Here is an 18,877-nt window from a genome sequence, read left to right on the forward strand (position 1 = left end):
GTGCATTTCTTTAGAATGTCCATCGACAATAAAACCGTCGTCCCACCAGTCCACCGCACCCACCTTTTTCATCCATCTGACGGCATTTTCTCGCAAAAATCTCGGGATCTCTTATTATCACATCCGTACATTGTCACAAGCTTGAGTCAGGTCATGAAAGACAATCGGAAATCGTCGAATAAAAGCGCCGCCCGCGACAGATTAACGCTCAGTCGACGCAAAACCGCGAATGCGAGCGCACTTTCCATCTCACTCTCCCCTTTCCCCCCCTTACTTTCGTTCTCTGTATCTCTTTTGTTTTTTTTTTATTAAATCAGATTTTTAGATAATGCGTGAGCAGTGACCCCCCGAACGGAAGTAAAAGCAGCAGCATAACTGGTATCGCACGTTGCGCAACTTTGATCGCGTTTATATAGTTTATGTATCGCGATTTTTTGGAAAAAAAAACAACGTGACAAATACTATAGAGATAAGAGATAAGAGATAAAAGTTGTAAGGGAAAAAAATTGAAATTGTTAGTAATACAATGGATTCGGTAGGGCGTGCGGTGGTTCGCGCGACTTTTGTTTGTTTTTTGGCTCTTTTTGTGGGAATCGATGCCGCTGAAGGAAATAGTGCCATGGTAAGTAATCATTAACTACCTCTAATTTCTCATTGTATTCTGGTGATATTTACACTTGAAAATGTTGTGTTAAATCGTGATTTTGAAATTCTGCACTTATTTTTCTAAATATCTCATAAATCATGACAACAGAAGCTTAAGTATCTAATCGAGCTTAAAATGTGGAAAATTGCTTTTTTATGACCCTACTTGATTTTTTATTAATATCTCAAAAACAGCAAGTTATTGAAGAAAAATGTTTAAAGCTTAATTGTAGCGGAGAAGATTTTCTCTAAGTTCAGCAAGAATGTTTTTTTACGTCAGAGCAACTGTTCACGAGATATGTTGCACTACAGATGGAAAAATCGTTTTTTTAAGACCTTGTATGTTTTTTTTTGTTAATATCTTACAAATGGTCAAATTTAAGAGATAAAGTGTATTCAACTAAATGGTAGCTCAGAAAATTCTTAATAAATTTAGTTATATTAATTTTTTTGTTATAGTAACGCTTCTCGAGATTTTGGGCATTAAAGCTAGAGAATGTAATTTTTTGTATGACCCAAGTTTATATTTTTGCTATTATCTTAAAAACACTAAATTATTGAGCAAAAATATATTAAGTTAAAATGTTCTTCAGAAGATTCTCTATAAATTCAGTACGAAAAATTTTTTTTGTTAGAGCTGCTGTTCTCGAGATATTGGGCATTAAAGGTGAATAATTCAATTTTTTTACATTCTCTATAGAATCTCTCAAATGTAAACCTTTACTTACTGTTTTCTTTTACTTCCCGATAAATTCTCTTGGTCACGCTGCATGGTGACGTATATAGTAAGTTAAAATTAAATAATCGATAATGGGACGGTCTGTATATTAACTAAAAACGCGTCAATATTACCCAAAGTAAATTAACACATTTTGTTTGTATTCTGCCAAGATTTTTGATAAAAGTACAGTGTCGACGATGAATAATCCTTTCATGAATAAGAATAAATACCATATATAGCAAATTATCGTTATCTTTTAGATAAGCACATTACTAATGTTTACCCTTCAAAATAAATAATTTTGCAAAAATGTAACATATACCTAAATAGTTGTACTGAATATACTTTGACCACCAGCACTTTAACCTTCTATAATTTATTTTCCATAATTAGCGACAATTACCTATTTTTAATAATACACCACATATAGCAGGATTGCAGTGTATAGTATATTGTTTTGCACTAGAACTAAATTCGCATATTTTTTTTCCTGTAGTTTTTTCACAGAAACCGATAGGTATGTTGTAACAAATTATGAATCATTGTGTCATGGTTCATTATCAAAGTCATTTCATATATCGTAAACAGTTGCTTAAACAAGAAAAATATGTTGACAATTTTGATACAGAATTTTCTTAAGTACAATTTTGCTCATAAGTTTGACCGGTTCTAAGATATTTGCTAGAAAAGCAGAAGTCATAAATTATTGGGTTTAAAAAAATTACAAGAATCAGCTTTGATGACTCATATCTCGTGAACAGTTGCTCTAGCAAAAAAAATATTCTAGAGATTTTTATAGGAAATATTCTGAGTTATAATTTAGTTTATTACATTTTTGCTTATAGGTTTGACCGTTTCTGAGATATTTGCTAGAAAAGCAAAAGAGGTCATAAGTTATTAGGTTTCAAAAAATATATTTCCCAGCTTTGATGACTCATATCTTGTGAACAGTTGCTCTAACGGAAAAAAGTATTCTGAGTATTTTTATAGGAAATATTCTGGGCTATAATTAAGTTTATTATATTTTTGCTCATAGATTTGACCGTTTCTGAGATATTTGCTAGAAAACCAGAAGAGGTCAAAAATTATAGGTTTAAAAAAATTACCAAGTATCAGCTTTGATGACTCATATCTCGTGAACAGTTGTTCTAACAGAAAAAATATTCTAGAGATTTTTATAGGAAATATTCTGAGTTATAATTAAGTTTATTACACTTTTGCTCATAGATTTGACCGTTTCTGAGATATTTGCTAGCAAAGCTAGAGCGGTCATAAATTATTAAATTAAAAAAAATATGTTTCCCTGCTTTGATGATTCATATCTTGTTTACTCTAACAAAAAAAATATTCTTAGTATTTTCATAGGAAATATTCTAGGCCATAATTTAGTTTACTACATTTTTGCTCAAAAAATTTGTTCGTTTCTGATATATTTCAATTAAAATGAATTACCGAGATATTTGTCTATAGAACATTTTCACAATCTCCACACGTAATATCCACGTCAAAAGTAAATTTTTCACACTCCAAAACCAGAAATCGATGTGGTTTCCGCTTTATTGGATTCAATTAACCGAATTGCTATAACCGGGGCTGCAATAGAAGAAATTTTAATTTAACATTGGCCGCCTATACGATTACGTCACCATTAATTTTTGTGAAATTTTTAGTGAATTTGATTTGGTTCTTTTTTTTTTGGTCTTCAGGTCTGCCTGTAAGAATGAAAATTTAATCAAAGGAGGCCATTATTGCTAACCTTTCACATTTAAATCTCCCGCCATTCATCAATTAATTGTGAGAATTAATGAAATCTCTTCTGCTTTATCGTCCTCTTCTTCCAGAAAAATCGTTAACAGCAATGCTAATAAGTCTTATAAAGAAATTATCTGTTGTGACCTCATCAAAGCTTTCGACTGCATTAACCGCAGGATTTTTCTCCAAAAGGTTTCTGACCTTTTTTCTATTCCTCATTCTTCACTCAAGGAGACTTTGAAAGTGGTGAGGAGGATAAATGCGGACAAAACCAAAGTTTCACCCTTCACAAATAAATGAACCGACCGCTGATAAATAATCGACGCACGTCAGATCGATTAAACCAAATTGAAATTCCGAAACCGAAAATCACATAATAATAATCATCTGTTTTGCGGTCTTCCTCTGTCGTTTTGGTACACCAAGGTGAGTCAATTGGTTTCCGGGTATAATGTATGGGCTGCCTACCATTTGATTCACGCTCCGATGATGGACCTTGGTCGTCTATTGTCATCGCACGCGATGTTTTATTGCTGCCGATGCATTAGTTTGTCTATTTTTTTTTTCGTTTAAATGCGTTTGAGTAGACCTAAAGCTTTTTTTAGTAAATATTAAAGGAACTAGAGAAATACTAATAACGTTATTGAGACAGTGAGTAAGAGTCCTTCTTCTCTAGAAAAATAGATAGGAATAATGCCAATAAGATTGCTTTGAACACCCTGTTTCATGGTTGCCAGTTTCTTATGCATTAATGTGAAATTCGATACATGCTGCACTAATCACGCATTTAAAATTAAATTCTAAATACATATGCTAATTGCGAACTCGGTTGATCTGTCTTAAAAAGAATATTTAATAAAATTAACAAGGTTGGTTGCATACCTTAAAGTCACATTTAAATCGCCCGCCATTTCCTCTGTTTTTGATTCAAAGTTGTAACGTAATTGAGGTTATGTGTTAAAAAGTGACCGCTATTTTCTAAATTCTCTATTAATTTATGAGAAATTATACTGGATATTGCTTTGATTGCTTAACTGGCGCTAAATAAGCACTGGACGACCTTAAAAGGACACTTTTTGACAGTCAGTAAATCAGTTTTTGAAATAGGTTATTTAAGGTTATGTTACTTTCAAACTAAATATGAAAACAACAATTCAAGTAGTGGCACTAGCCTTGCATCAAAGCCATCAAGATAACAAGAACCATAAATCAAGTAAAATGAGACGCTTTCATTGTATGAAAAGTACATTAATCCATAATGTGCTGCCTTTAGTGCTATATCCACAAAACAGGAGTCTAAAAGGTAGCTCCATTTTACCTACTTTTGGCTAAGGAAAACTTACATACTAAACTAAGATAAATATGCTTGGGGAACTATGAAGCACAGGTATAATTATATATTGCAAGATAATACAAAGAAAATTGTAATAAAGGTATTAGCTACCTCACAAATAATGTATTGTTCTTATTATCAACACCTTCTGAAGTTTCGTGGCAGTAAGAGAAGGTTTCATAGACAACATACAACTAAATTAAACATGAGACTAATATAAGCTAAGGGCTGCAATGGTGGGCGAGGAATCACACAGTCAAAACATACTTAAAAAGTGAGTATATAAGACTGATATATAAAGTTTACATCTACATGCTTTGCAGAATAAGGCAGTAAAAACCATTTATTTATTTTCTTACCAAATATTGTCTAACGGAGAATTTCTAATAATAAGACAAGAACTAAATACTATATATTTAGGTAGCTTAAGTTAACAGTCAATAAAAATTGAAATGATTCAAAAACAACAAAAATCAAAAACTCACAACTCGAGAGTAACTACAGGCAAAAGAAAATTAAATGAGAAATTTATATAGAAAGAGATACTTGGTGGTTATACTGTCATAATCATTAAAGTGCTATTTACTCGGTCAATATGATTATTGCTCTGTAAAATTCTAAATCATGAGCAAGCTTATTAATATAAAGGTGCTTCTTTCTTATTTTGTTGTTGCTTAGAATAGTACAATCCCTGAGAGTTAAGAAATTAAATCAGTGCAGAAGTAACTTATGGTCATACCCCCTCGGAGGGTATATTCCATAAATTTTAAAGCATAGATACTTTAAAAACCTGTGCCGCACATATTCAAGTCTGTTTATATGGACAATATAATCTTTATTAATGTTAATACATAATAAAATATCTACATATGTCATAAGAAGAAAAATATAGGTAGATATATGTAATAAAATTTGAAACTCAAACAAGCACTAGCAAGAGTATTAGTGTTAAGTAAATACATAAAAAAAGAGAAAAACAAGGTTAAAATTGTGATTAAAATATTCCTCATATGTATAAAAAGCATTCATTAACTTTATTCTCAAAACTGATAAATCCATTTCATAAGAACATGAGCATTAAAAAATCTTATATCTTGGTCCATCTCGACACCTTCCAAGTAGGAGATTTTGTCTATTTCTAGTTATATGTTTTGTACCTCTGGTTTTGTATCAAACACTTGTTTGAAAAACCTTTGTTTCACATATAACAAACATTCATACAAAAATATGCAGGTCACAGTCATCAATTTCCACCTCAGGGTCTAAAGTTATACCTGAAAAGGTGACCTCAGCTTCATTAATTGAGACATTCACTTCCCTCATATAGAACACTATTTATTTGGTCTTTGATGCATTAAGGAGCAACTTGTTGTAGGATCTCCAATCAGCTTCATGTTGTGAAAACAAAATTGGTCCCAGGATATACCCTTGACACATTCAACAACACTCCTTGCTGACCTATTAAGCTTCACTTGTTGCTGTCTTGTTTTGAAGATAAGAGTGAGATCCGGGCAGGTGAAAAGTGGTAATGGGAAAGCTTCTGTAAAAGGATGTTATGGTTGACACATTCAAATGCTTTACTCAAATGACAAAAGAGAACCGAGTTATAGTGCATGTTGTGAAATGAGTCAACAATATTAGAAACCAGATTGTATCGCACTAATATTTCTCCTTTTTCTAAATCCGAATTGGTTGGTAGTGAATAGGTTGTTCGATTCAAGAAAGTTTGTGACATTTTTCTGTAGGATCTTTCTATAGAATAAGAAGAGAGATGGGCCTATAATTTTCTGATAAAGAAGGATCTTTGTTTCTGAATTTTTATTCCAAGCAAAAGGTTTAAAATGTAAATTCATAAGTTAATCGAAGAGTCAATAATCAATCAGGGACAAAGGAAATAACTGAATCAATTAAAAAAAATAAAAGTAAAAAAGGTGACAAGTGAAAAAAAAGGTTTAATTAAATTAAAGAAGTCTCTAAGTAGAGGGATGTAAAACAGAGGAAGTGGGTAATAAAGAAAAATGTCTAAAGGATTTCATGCAGTGCTGCCAGATGTAACATAATTATCGAATTGTAACATAATTTATCCTTAAAATTTAACTGAAATATTACTTGTACCATATTCGATAATTGTAACATAATTTCACTAGAAAATAATTCAAAATGTTAAAATACATTTCAAACTTAATAAACTACCAAGAGAGTTTAGGATTTTTACCATAACGTGAGTTATATTATTGGCACAATGTATATGTATATCATCTAGGCATCTACCCATTATATTTCCTCCCTACTAGCTATTTTTCAATTATTTATCCGAACTCCAAACCGATAACGCCATCTCTGATGCAAGTTCAAGACCAAATTAATCAAATCCAAATCTTTAAACGGCGCTCGGCGTGGGCTCCGCCGGTAACGAGTTGTGGGAATCACCGAACAGAACGTCAAATAAAAATGAAATCATACATATTAAAGCCTACGGTAGAGAGCTATTACTTTTTCACTGCGTAATTTGTAATATTATAATTGAAACGTGTAAAATGAACGCTGCAACTACGTCAAAATACTCTTCTGATTCGGACTCGGAATCTGAAGCAAACATCAATAGGAAACGTTTTAAAAACATGCAAAGACGGGAAACTAGACCTCAGCAATACAGGGTAGAATGGGAAAATCTTTTTAAGGCGTGGTTAAAACCTGTTAAAGGTAAGTGTTATATTTCCATTATGCTGGGTGTTAATTTAGTATATTAGGTACAATAAATTTGACAAATGAATCTTTAGGTTATTTTAATACAAGTTTAGATAAACATGTGTCCGCAACGGCGGTTTGTTTACGAGATGCAGGGTGTTAATCTTAAATAAAACAATTGGTTTTTCGGGAATATCCTAATAAGCTTTATCTAATCTGTCATAATTTGGCGGTGTATAGTTTATACTAGTGAGGTGTTAATTTAGCCTTAGCTTGATTAAATTTATTAGATGCGGCGTCGTGAGCGGTATACTTAAATGAATATTTTTGCAAAAATAATCGTAACTGACTTTTATATATAAATTCTTTATTTTCTTTAGATAAATTTATCAAAATAGCAAAAAACAGAATAAATAAAATAAATAAATAAATTCGGTGGCTTAATATTACATACATTATGTAATTAATAATTGGTGGGACTGTGGTACACTCTTTGATTTATTTGGTATTTATTGTGTTTTAGATAATCCTCTACGGGCAAGGTGCATTGCATGATTTCCAAGCTGATATTACAGTCATCAAAAATCACGGCAAGGGCGTTAAACACATGAAGCTTGTAAAGGGACTGTCATCAAATCAACCTAAAATCGATTCTTCATTTTTTAAAAAGAATGAGGCTTAAGATCAAGTTTCCCAAGCAGAGATCAAAGTAGCCGCTTTTATTTCTGAGCATAACTTATCTATGAAACTGTCAGATCACTTAGTGCCCCTTATGAAAAATATGTTTCCTGACTCCAGAATTGCCAAAGACATGCAAATGGGAAGAACCAAATGTACCGGCATTATTAAGAACGTTTTGGGGAAATGTTGTTTTGAGGAGCTTGTAGAAGAGCTAAGGCATAAAAGGTTTAGTTTCTTAATAGACGAATCTACAGATATAAGCAGCGTAAAAAATATGTGTGTTTGCGTGCGGTACTTTTCTTCAAAATGTCAAAAAGTTGTAACTAGATGTTTTAGTTTAGTGCAATGTTTTTCTGGCAAAAATGCTGATGAAGCAAATACTGGTGCTACGGCTGAGGTAATATACAACAAGCTTATTGCTGTATTTACATCATCCGGGTTACCCTTAGAAAATATCATAGGCTTTGGTTCGGACGGCTGCAACACAATGTTTGGGTCAAAAAATTCTGTTGTTACTCGATTAGAACTTAACTTCCCTGGAATAGTTATTCAAAAATTTATATGCCATTCCCTCCATTTATGCGCCAGTGAAGCATGTAAAGTTCTTTCACGGCACTGTGAAGACTTAGCTAGGAATATTTTTAGTTTTTTTAAACACAGTAGCAAAAGACAAGCTCAGCTTTTAGAATTCCAAGAATTCTGTCAAGTTGAGCCTCACAAAATTTTGCGGCCTTCGCAGACTAAGTGGCTTTCACTGCTCATGGTAGTTAACAGAATTATTGAGCAGTGGGATCCATTACAGCTATATTTTACCCCGCAGTGGATTGGACATAGATTACTAGCATCCGAAACCATAGCCAATAGGTTAGGTGACAGTGAAACTAAACTTTTTTTAAATTTTCTCCAATGGATTCTTCCAAAATTTGTCGAATTAAACACTTATTTTCAAAACGAACGTATAAGTAGTTATAACACCAGTTTATACTAAAATGTGCGAAACATTAATAAACTATCAGCAACAACAAGATGACTTCCTCATCCGATGTCGTCAATTTTTAATAGTATCTGCTATGGAGATAAAAAAAAGGTTTAATTTCAATGATAGTATCTTATCTAACTTAGCTATATTTGATAAGATTTATTGTAAGCCAAGACCTCAGTTTCTTATAGGGGTATTAAACTTACTACCTAGAATTATAGATCCTCAAGATACCGACAAAAAACAAAAAATTGATGACCAGTGGAGGCTATATTGTCAGTGCCTAAATGAGTTTGATGAGGATATTAAAAAGGCACATTAATTAGGCGCATTTGTTTTGGATATCCTTATTTTACCCCATTCCAATGCAGATTGTGAACGGGTTTTTTTTAAGGTATATCTCATTAAAACTGATACGCGTAATAGTTTGTGCACTAAAACTATAAATGCACTACTCTTATCATCACAGCGCGCTAATGGTGAATGCTATAATTTTGATGTTACTCAAAAAATGACAAAGTCTATGATATCAAATATAATATATAAGAAGGATGATGAACAATATTTCATGAATTGAATAATGATTTTTGTGTTAAAATTTTTTTTTTGTACCTAATTTCTGGTTTAAATTTCATACATAATATCAAAATATATAGGTTTAGTTTATATTTGTTGGGGTTTTATTTAATACTAACTGTTTTTTGACTCAATTTTTTTATTTCCATTCCTCAATACTCTCTCTTAGAAAAATAAGTTCCAGATTGTAACATATTTTTCGAGAAAATCCGATAATTTTGATAACGTCGCTCGATAATTTCATACGTCACATCTGGCAGCACTGATTTCATGGGAGTACAAATATATTCCTAAATCAAGCCTCATTTATTAGAATTCAAATACACTACACAGAATTTAAATTTCAAATCGTTTCTCCATGAACAATATTTATATTTTATTTATTATTATTTATTGGTCGCTCCAAGGCTCATGAAGTCATCAGAGCATTGAAGACATGCGGTAATTTTCTATTATTACATTATGCCAATATGCATCTCTACATACTTAATATATTAAAATAATTTTATACAGGGTGACAAAAAAAACTTGTAATAATAAACCAACTAAACGCATGAGTAACGTTAACCCGGATGATTCATCGATATTAAGTAGAAAAAGTCACTTCAGGGGTTCAGACCTGGCGATTCCGCCGTCCCGATTATAAAATTTATTTTCTTTTCGTGCATATGTGAATATTTGTCATCATTTAACAGAGTTTTGCGAAGAATTATTCCGAATGATTCACGTGCTGTTTTTTAATCATCTGTTACATATTTTCGCGGTAAATTTGTTTAAATTAACGGGTTTTTTGTTAAGCAAAAGCATATGAGGACATTAATTAGCATATTAATGGGTTTTTTAAAGTATGGTTTCAGGGAATTAATAACTAATAATAATCGATCCCTTGTGGAGTCTGGATAATTAATTTTGACACGTGTAGAGGACATAAGTGCTTTTTTTTCCTTTAAAATTTCATTTTTTAGTGCGTCATTTCTAAGCAAAGCAGATGAGGAAAATGGTGGTGAAGACAAAGAAAGAGTTAACGATACATTGTTCCTAGGACTTCCCTATACATTCTTGATTTGATTTTTTTAAACGAAAAGATTTTATTAAAAATTGTCAGTATACAAGATATAGTCAACTCAACAGACTCAATAACAATAGTTCAGTCAAACTGTGATCAATATTGTGACATTAACACAATAGTACTGAATCACTATAAACTCATATCAAGTGTTCAATTACACAACAACCACAGAACCCAAGGGACCCAGGACATTATTGCCCTATAAATATGTCACCAGCAATTGAAGAATTAGTTATTTATGAATAATTACTAGGATTATGTACTAAATATTATATAATTAATCAAAGGCAATCTGGATTTAGAAGGTATCACTCATTATCAATTATTACTCTTGCATACTTGGAAGCATGTGAAGGATGATGGAGAGACCATTGGAGTTGGTAATGATCAAATGTAATAATATATTTTCTAAATAATACGAAACCTCAGCTGTTTATGGGGACCCACAGGAAAGTGTCCACTTGGACCACTGTAATAAAACTTTTCAATAAAATTGCCATAACATTGTCATGATATTATAAACAAACGTTACAAGAACGTCCATATGTTAACGAGCTCTTCTCTATAAGTATTTATATCCTGTAAAGTGAATCACACACACACACACACGCACACACAAACAAACCAAATGACAATTAATTTTATTGAGTGCTTAAATTAAGTGTAATTTGTCTTGTTGCAATTTATAGTGTGCTTTGATGTTAATTTAAACGACTCCAGACGCCATTATCGGTTTTTTTCTTCGTTAAAAGTTCTAATGGCAATTGTCGTTTTAAATGCAAAAAAAAAAAATGGTCAATCATATAAACAGTGTGCATGCTTCTGGTATTCCAAGGACGCCCATGGACAATGGGAGACCCTGCGCGAATATTAATTCGCTTTTAAATTTATTTTTTTTTTCTGCCAATGACACTTTGGTCAATGACCAAAAATATTTGACCAGTTAACATATGGATTTTTTGGTAAAATTGTAGTATAGAACTAATTAGGGAAGTTTGATAGAAAAGTACTAGTTTACTCAAAACGTCCAGGTATTTCTAATATTGTCGGTTTACAAATTTCTTAAAAAAAAAAGAATTTAAATTTTCCAGGAATATTTTTTAAATTCTTTTCAAATTTTCCATTACCGTGAACCCTTGAAGCAAATTCTGTCTGTTTTTTATGTCTACCCTATCACGTAAACTAACTCTTTCTGTTGTTATGTCTGCGATGTTAAAAACGTCGCAGTTAAGGTCACTTCTGACACGCTAACCTTTACCTAAACATTAAACGAGGAAGTAACGATATTTCTGCAAAATGGTAAATAAAGAAAACATGAACAAGAGTCATGTTACTCGAAATAAATAAAACAACTCCTTGCAAAGGTTAAAATTAGAATTTTTAATTAAGGCAGATAAATGCACGTTGAGGCTATTTTTAAATTAGCATTAAGTTGATATATTTATTAATAAATATTTTTTTTTTATATAGCGAAGGGTTTCCTACGAAGAGGAATACAATGAGCTCCTGGGCACGGTAGGTTCAGTACGCTGAAGGTTCTGGAGCTTTAAATTGCACTTGTATATAAATTTATTGTTGTAAATACACCATTGAAAGAACAGTTGTAAGAAATTTTATTATGAATATTATGCTTTTTAATTCTTGAGGGTATTCCTAGTAGTTTTTGAGATATGAAGTTTTGATGTGAGTAAAGCTGAAGATTAAGTCGCTTTCTTGGATACCACTACAGAGAGGATGGATAATTCAAAAACTACGGGTTGAATGTTCTTGACCCTTAAACCATAATTGTTAAGAATACTTTTCTGAATATTTTGCTTTTTATTTGATTAAAATATTTCAAGTAGTTTTCAAGTTTTAGGACTTTGATGTGAGTGGTCATCTTGAAGGCCAAACTTCTTTATAGGACGCTATCATTTAAAAATGAGGATATTTCCAAAACTGTTGATTAAATGCTCTTGATCTTTTAATAGTAATTATTAAAAATTCTTTACTGAATATTTTGCTTTTTATTTCATCAAAATATTGCAAATAGTTTTCCAGATATGAAACTTAAATACAAGTGTTCGCCTTGAAGGCCAAACTTCTTCATAGGACGCTATCATTTAAAAATTAGGATATTTCCAAAACTGTTGATTAAATGCTTTTGATCTTTTAATAGTAATTATTAAAAATTCTTTACTGAATATTTCGCTTTTTGTTTCATCAAAATATTCCAAATAGTTTTCCAGATATGGAACTTTGATGTGAGTGTTTGCCTTGAAGGCCAAACTTCTTCATTAGACAATACCATCTAAAAATGAAGATATTTCCAAAACTGTTGATTGGAGATTCCTAATCCTTAAATATTATTTGTTAAATATACTTTTCTTAGTATTTTGTTTTTTATTTCATCAAAATATTCCAAGTAGTTTTCTAGTTTTAGGACTTTGATGTGAGTGGTCATCTTGAAGGCCAAACTTCTTTATAGGACGCTATCATTTAAAAATGAGGATATTTCCAAAACTATTCATTGAATATTCTTAACCCTTAAATAATATTTATTAAAAATACTTTTCTGAATATTCTTCTTTTTATTTCATCAAAATATTCCAAATAGTTTTCCAGATATGGAACTTTGATGTGAGTGTTCGCCTTAAAGGCCAAACTTCTTTATTGGACAATACCATTTAAAAATGAAGATATTTTCAAAGCTGTTGATTGGAGATTCTTAATCCTTAAATATTATTTGTTAAAAATACTTTTCTGAATATTCTGCTTTTTATTTCATCAAAATATTTCAAGTAGTTTTCTAGATTTGGGACTTTAAAGTGAGTGGTCACCTTGAAGGCCAAACTTCTTCATTAGACAATACCATCTAAAAATGAAGATATTTTCAAAACTGTTGATTGGAGATTCTTAATCCTTAAATATTATTTGTTAAATATACTTTTCTTAGTATTTTGTTTTTTATTTCATCAAAATATTCCAAGTAGTTTTCTAGTTTTAGGACTTTGATGTGAGTGGCCATCTTGAAGGCCAAACTTCTTTACAGGACGCTATCATTTAAAAATGAGGATATTTCCAAAACTATTCATTGAATATTCTTAACCCTTAAATAATATTTATTAAAAATACTTTTCTGAATATTCTTCTTTTTATTTCATCAAAATATTCCAAATAGTTTTCCAGATATGGAACTTTGATGTGAGTGTTCGCCTTAAAGGCCAAACTTCTTTATTGGACAATACCATTTAAAAATGAAGATATTTTCAAAGCTGTTGATTGGAGATTCTTAATCCTTAAATATTATTTGTTAAAAATACTTTTCTGAATATTCTGCTTTTTATTTCATCAAAATATTTTAAGTAGTTTTCTAGATTTGGGACTTTAAAGTGAGTGGTCACCTTGAAGGCCAAACTTCTTCATTAGACAATACCATCTAAAAATTAAGATATTTCCAAAACTGTTCATTGGAGATTTTTAATCCTTGAACAATATTTATTACAAATACTTTTCTGAATATTCTTCTTTTTATTTCATTAAAATATTCCAAGTAGTTTTCTAGTTTTAGAACTTTGATGTGAGTGGCCACCTTGAAGGCCAAACTTCTTCATGGGACACTATCATTTAAAAATGAAGATACTTCCAAAACTGTTGCTTGAATACTCTTAACCCTTAAACAATAATTATTAAGAACACTTTTCTGAATATCCTGCGTCTTATTTCATCAAAATATTCCGAGTAGTTTTCTAGTTTTAGGACTTTGATCTGAGTGGATCTTGGTCAAACGTCGTCCTAGGACACTACTACCCAAAAAGTTGGATATTTCAAAAACGGTTGATTAAATCGTTTTGGACCTTAAACATTATTTCCGCAAAATATTTCTTTGAATCCTATGCCTTTTAATTCATGAAAATATTCCAAATAGGTTTTTAGATTTTTAAGTTTAACGTAAGTGGTCACCTCACAGGTCAAATTTCCTCGAACTCCTCTGCTCTATGGCTTTAATTCTCTTGAACCTAAATGTTCTACAATGCATTTCATTCTAAATTTGTGCCTTTGACCGAATTAAAGAAAAAAAAGGCAAATTTGTCACACTTACACGTTTAACTAGATAACCAACCCAAACCGGGTCACCCAAAAAAACAAACCAAAATTTCCCAAACACTCACCACGAAAAATTCAAGGTAAAGTTATTTTATCACACTTTACAAAGGCTTTCGACAATGTAGAAGGCGAGCAAACAACTACTATCAGTTGCAGCACTTTTTATTATTGACAAAATCTTATTTGATCTGTCAATATTTATTGAGCGTGATAACGCCGCACTATACGGTGTAAATTTTTGTTTTATTAATCAGTCACGAAACCAAGAATATCATACGTTTTATTGAGATGTGGCACCTTTCTCCGCAATGATTCAATCATATAAATGAATGAGTGGAGTTCTTAATGCTACCTACAAAATGGTTGATTTCACTATATTTGGCTAATTGTTCTCGGTAGCCATATGAGTAATATTATTTTAAACATAACTTTTTAACCTTATCAAGGTCAATTATACTACAAAACCAATATTGTTACTAGAAACCGGTTTGGAAAACGCAAAATTGAAATATTTTGTAGCAAAATTGGACATTATTATTTATAATAAGATGATGACTCATTATTTAGCGTAATTTATCGTAAAGGTGTCAATACTTGTGACTAAGGAGGTTTTAAGTGCCTGATTCAGAAATTCACACCGGAAATGTGAATGTGCATTAAACATTAGCGGGAATATTCTTGTGAAATAAAAATCAGGACATTCAAAAAAGTGTTCTCTATAAATGTTGCCTAAGGCTCGAGAAAATAAAAGTGATACTTTTGGAATTATTTGAATTTTTCAGTGGTAATGTCCAAGGAAGTTATTTTCTTATTTTAAGGTTTGAAATCTTGCAAAAAAACTACTTGGAATATTCTGTTGAAATAAAAATCATAATATTCAAAAATGTTTTCTACGCAAATAATGTTTAAGATCCAAAAACATAGTTTTTGAACTATCCAAGTTTTTGGGTAGTAGTGTTTAAGAAAGAAGCTTGATCTTCAAGGTGATCACTCACATCAAAGTCCGAAAACTAAAAAAGTACTTGGAATATTTTGATGAAATAAAAAGCAGAATATTCAGTAAAGTATTCTTAACAATTATTAGTCGAGGGTTAAGAATATCCAAGCAACAGTTTTGGAAATATCTTTGTTCTTAGGTGGTAGTGTCCAATGAAGAAGTTTGGCCTTCAAGGTGACCACTCACATCAAAGTCCCAAAACTAGAAAACTACTTGGAATATTTTGATGAAATAAAAAGCAGAATATTCAGAAAAGTATTCTTAATGATTATTATTCAAGGATTAAGAATATCCAAGCAACATTTTTGGAAATATTTTGGTTCTTAGATGGTAGTCTCTAATGAAGAAGTTTGCCCTTTAAGGTGACCACTCACATCAAAGTTCCAAAACTAGAAAACTACTTGGAATATTATGATGAAATAAGAAGCAGAATATTTGGAAAAGTATTCTTAGCAATTATTATTCGAGGGTTAAGAACATGTAATCAACCGTTTTGGAAATATTTTTTTTTTTTACATGGTAGTGTCCAATGAAGAAGTTTGCCCTTCAAGGTAACCACTCACATCAAAGTCCCAAAACTAGAAAACTACTTGGAATATTTTGATGAAATAAAAAGCAGAATATTCAGAAAAGTATTCTTAATGATTATTATTCAAGGATTAAGAATATCCAAGCAACATTTTTGGAAATATTTTGGTTCTTAGATGGTAGTCTCTAATGAAGAAGTTTGCCCTTTAAGGTGACCACTCACATTAAAGTTCCAAAACTAGAAAACTACTTGGAATATTTTGATGAAATAAGAAGCAGAATATTCAGTAAAGTATTCTTAACAATTATTATTGGAGAGTTAAGAATATCCAAGCAACAGTTTTGGAAATATCTTTGTTCTTAGACGGAAGTGTCCAATGAAGAAGTTTGGCCTTCAAGGTGACCACTCACATCAAAGTCCCAAAACTAGAAAACTACTTGGAATATTTTGATGAAATAAGAAGCAGAATATTCAGTAAAGTATTCTTAACAATTATTATTCAAGAGTTAAGAACATTTAATCAACAGTTTTGGAAATATATTTTTTTTTTACATGGTAGTGTCCAATGAAGAAGTTTGGCCTTCAAGGTGAACACTCACATCAAAGTGTCAAAACTAGAAAACTACTTGGAATATTTTGATGAGATAAAAAGCAGAATATTCAGAAAAGTATTCTGAACAATTTTCATTAAAGACTCTTGAACATTCAAGCCGAATAGAGCAAGAAAATATTACAAAATTTTATTTTTTTAATTTAGAAGATTTTCTAGAAAACCAATTAAAATGACATTACTAGTTTAAATAAAAATTGAGTAATTAAATGAAAGTTCAAAAATGGAAAAAAGAGACTCGATGTAAGAGAAAATATAAGACAAAAGGTGACAGAAAGGAAATAAAATAAGTATAATATTTGTATGACATTATAAGCAAAAGAGATAAAATACGTTATGAAAACTGATTCACAACATAAATAATTGAGTAAATACGTACTAAGAGATACACAAAATAAAGAAAAAAAATATATAAGAACAAGACAAATAAAAAATTAATTAAAACATTGAACACGGAACTAATTAATAACGCAGTTATATGAGACAAATATGTGTGAAATTAAAAATCTTTAAAAAAAATTATAAACGATTGAATAGTATGGAAAAAGGAGAGACAGTTGAAAATTTAATTTTTTTTCTCCATAGAGTAATATTAAAATTAATTGTCCAAGGAGTAAAAATATTTTAATTATATTTTCCAAAATTAAACATTTGCATGTTGTTCCTATAAGAAGGCACTAAATATAATAACGTACAAAATTTATTGTAAGAAATGATTAATTTCTTTCTTCTATAGACAGTTGAGCTATTCTTCTCTTTCTACTTCACAGCCTCCCCTAAACAGTACAAGTAAAAAATAAATTAAACATAGGAACTATAAAATTAAATTTTAATAAAAGAGTAGGAGAAAGAGATGACGAAAAGGAAGACAAATGAAAAATAAAAGAGAGGTATTACTTGTAGGTAATTAAAATATGATTAATTTTTTCTGAAGACATTAAAATTGAATTTCTCTCAATTTCAAGCAGTAAAAATAATTTTTCCAGGAAATATTTTAAAAAAAATCATAATATTTAGAAAATAAGTGAAAAAAAAATGTAACAGCAGGAAAAAATACAAAAACTTAATTTTAAATGAGAAAATAGATTAGAAACTAAACAAATATATTATTAGGCTACTTAGCAAAGATTGACTAATAAACAAGACAAATAAGAAAAGAAAGACCTAGAACGGGATAAAGTATGTACTTGATAGCCCTTTCGCTCTAATTGACTCATTTAATAAACCCATAATTCCCTCGTTAAACCAGCTTAAAAGCCTTTAATGCTATCCCCTTATACGATATCAAAAATTGTTATTCAACGCGATTCCCATACTCTCCGTTATACCAAAACGGACACGTGCTCACAATCCACAATTATTATTATTTTATAACACAAAGACCGACGATTAAATATTAAAACGCAAGCACGACTTTTCAATACCAATCGGCTTTTTTTTTCCGCGGAAAATGTACGTTTTTATAAAATATAATCATCTTCCATTGACACATTAATATTAGTGGTTAGTACCTGGCCGTGAAGGACATCACTTCCTTTTCGTATAATTTTTTTTTATTATTATCGACCACCTCGGTGGTTTTATTGTATGTATATTTATTTATTTTAATGCAATTTCAGCTCTATCTGTCCCAGTTCGGTTACTTGGGCCCAGTGAAAGCCAATTCCAGTCAATTGTTGGACGAGAGTAGCTTTAAGAAAGCGGTGGAGGATTTTCAGAATTTTGCCGGATTAGATGTCACAGGTAATAATTTATGTTATATAGATTTTTACGGAATCAATAATTGTTTTATTAGGAGAAGCTGTGTTCTAATTTTTAAATGTCTAGCCCTCTTGGATATATGAGCAGTTTGTCCTGAAGAACTTTTAAAGCTGCGTTCCAAAATCAATTCTTAAGGCAAATGTTTTCACTTTTATATAATGTTTTGTAAAAAAAACGCTGTAATGGGTGTTTAACGGTTTTACTAAAGGAAGCTCTGTTTCAATTTTCATGTCTCTAGTTCTCTTGGTGTCTGGAATATAAGCAATTCGTTCCTAAGACTTTTTTTATCAACGCTCTAATTTTTTTATTTTTGTTTTGTTTTAAACGCTAAAATAGATGTCCGATGATTTTATTGGAGGAAGATGTGTTTCAGTTTTCAAATCTCTCATTTGCTTGGTTCCGTTATGGGCAAATTGTTCCTAGGACTTTAATTTAATGTTTGGTTCAACT

The 18,877-nt window shown here is 30.9% G+C and overlaps 1 protein-coding gene across 6 annotated transcripts in view; it reads left to right on the forward strand.

Moving 5' to 3' along the window:
* Window positions 1-241: 241 nt before the first annotated feature.
* The window catches only part of LOC126740476 (matrix metalloproteinase-14), a 59,803-nt gene continuing 41,167 nt past the window's right edge, over window positions 242-18,877 (forward strand). For 3 of the 6 annotated variants that reach the window (XR_007661914.1, XR_007661915.1, XM_050446507.1), the window contains exons 1-2: window positions 245-622; window positions 18,286-18,409. Coding sequence is in view for 2 of the 6 variants with exons in the window: in XM_050446507.1 (XP_050302464.1) it covers window positions 527-622; window positions 18,286-18,409 (220 nt within the window). In the remaining 4 variants the exon portion in view is untranslated. Of the gene's footprint in view, window positions 623-18,285; window positions 18,410-18,877 lie in introns of all 6 variants that reach the window. The other 3 variants (XM_050446508.1, XR_007661916.1, XR_007661917.1) reach the window with 3 other exon arrangements.

The sequence above is a fragment of the Anthonomus grandis genome, chromosome 9, assembly GCF_022605725.1.
Source record: "Anthonomus grandis grandis chromosome 9, icAntGran1.3, whole genome shotgun sequence".
Taxonomy (NCBI): Eukaryota; Metazoa; Arthropoda; class Insecta; order Coleoptera; family Curculionidae; genus Anthonomus; species Anthonomus grandis.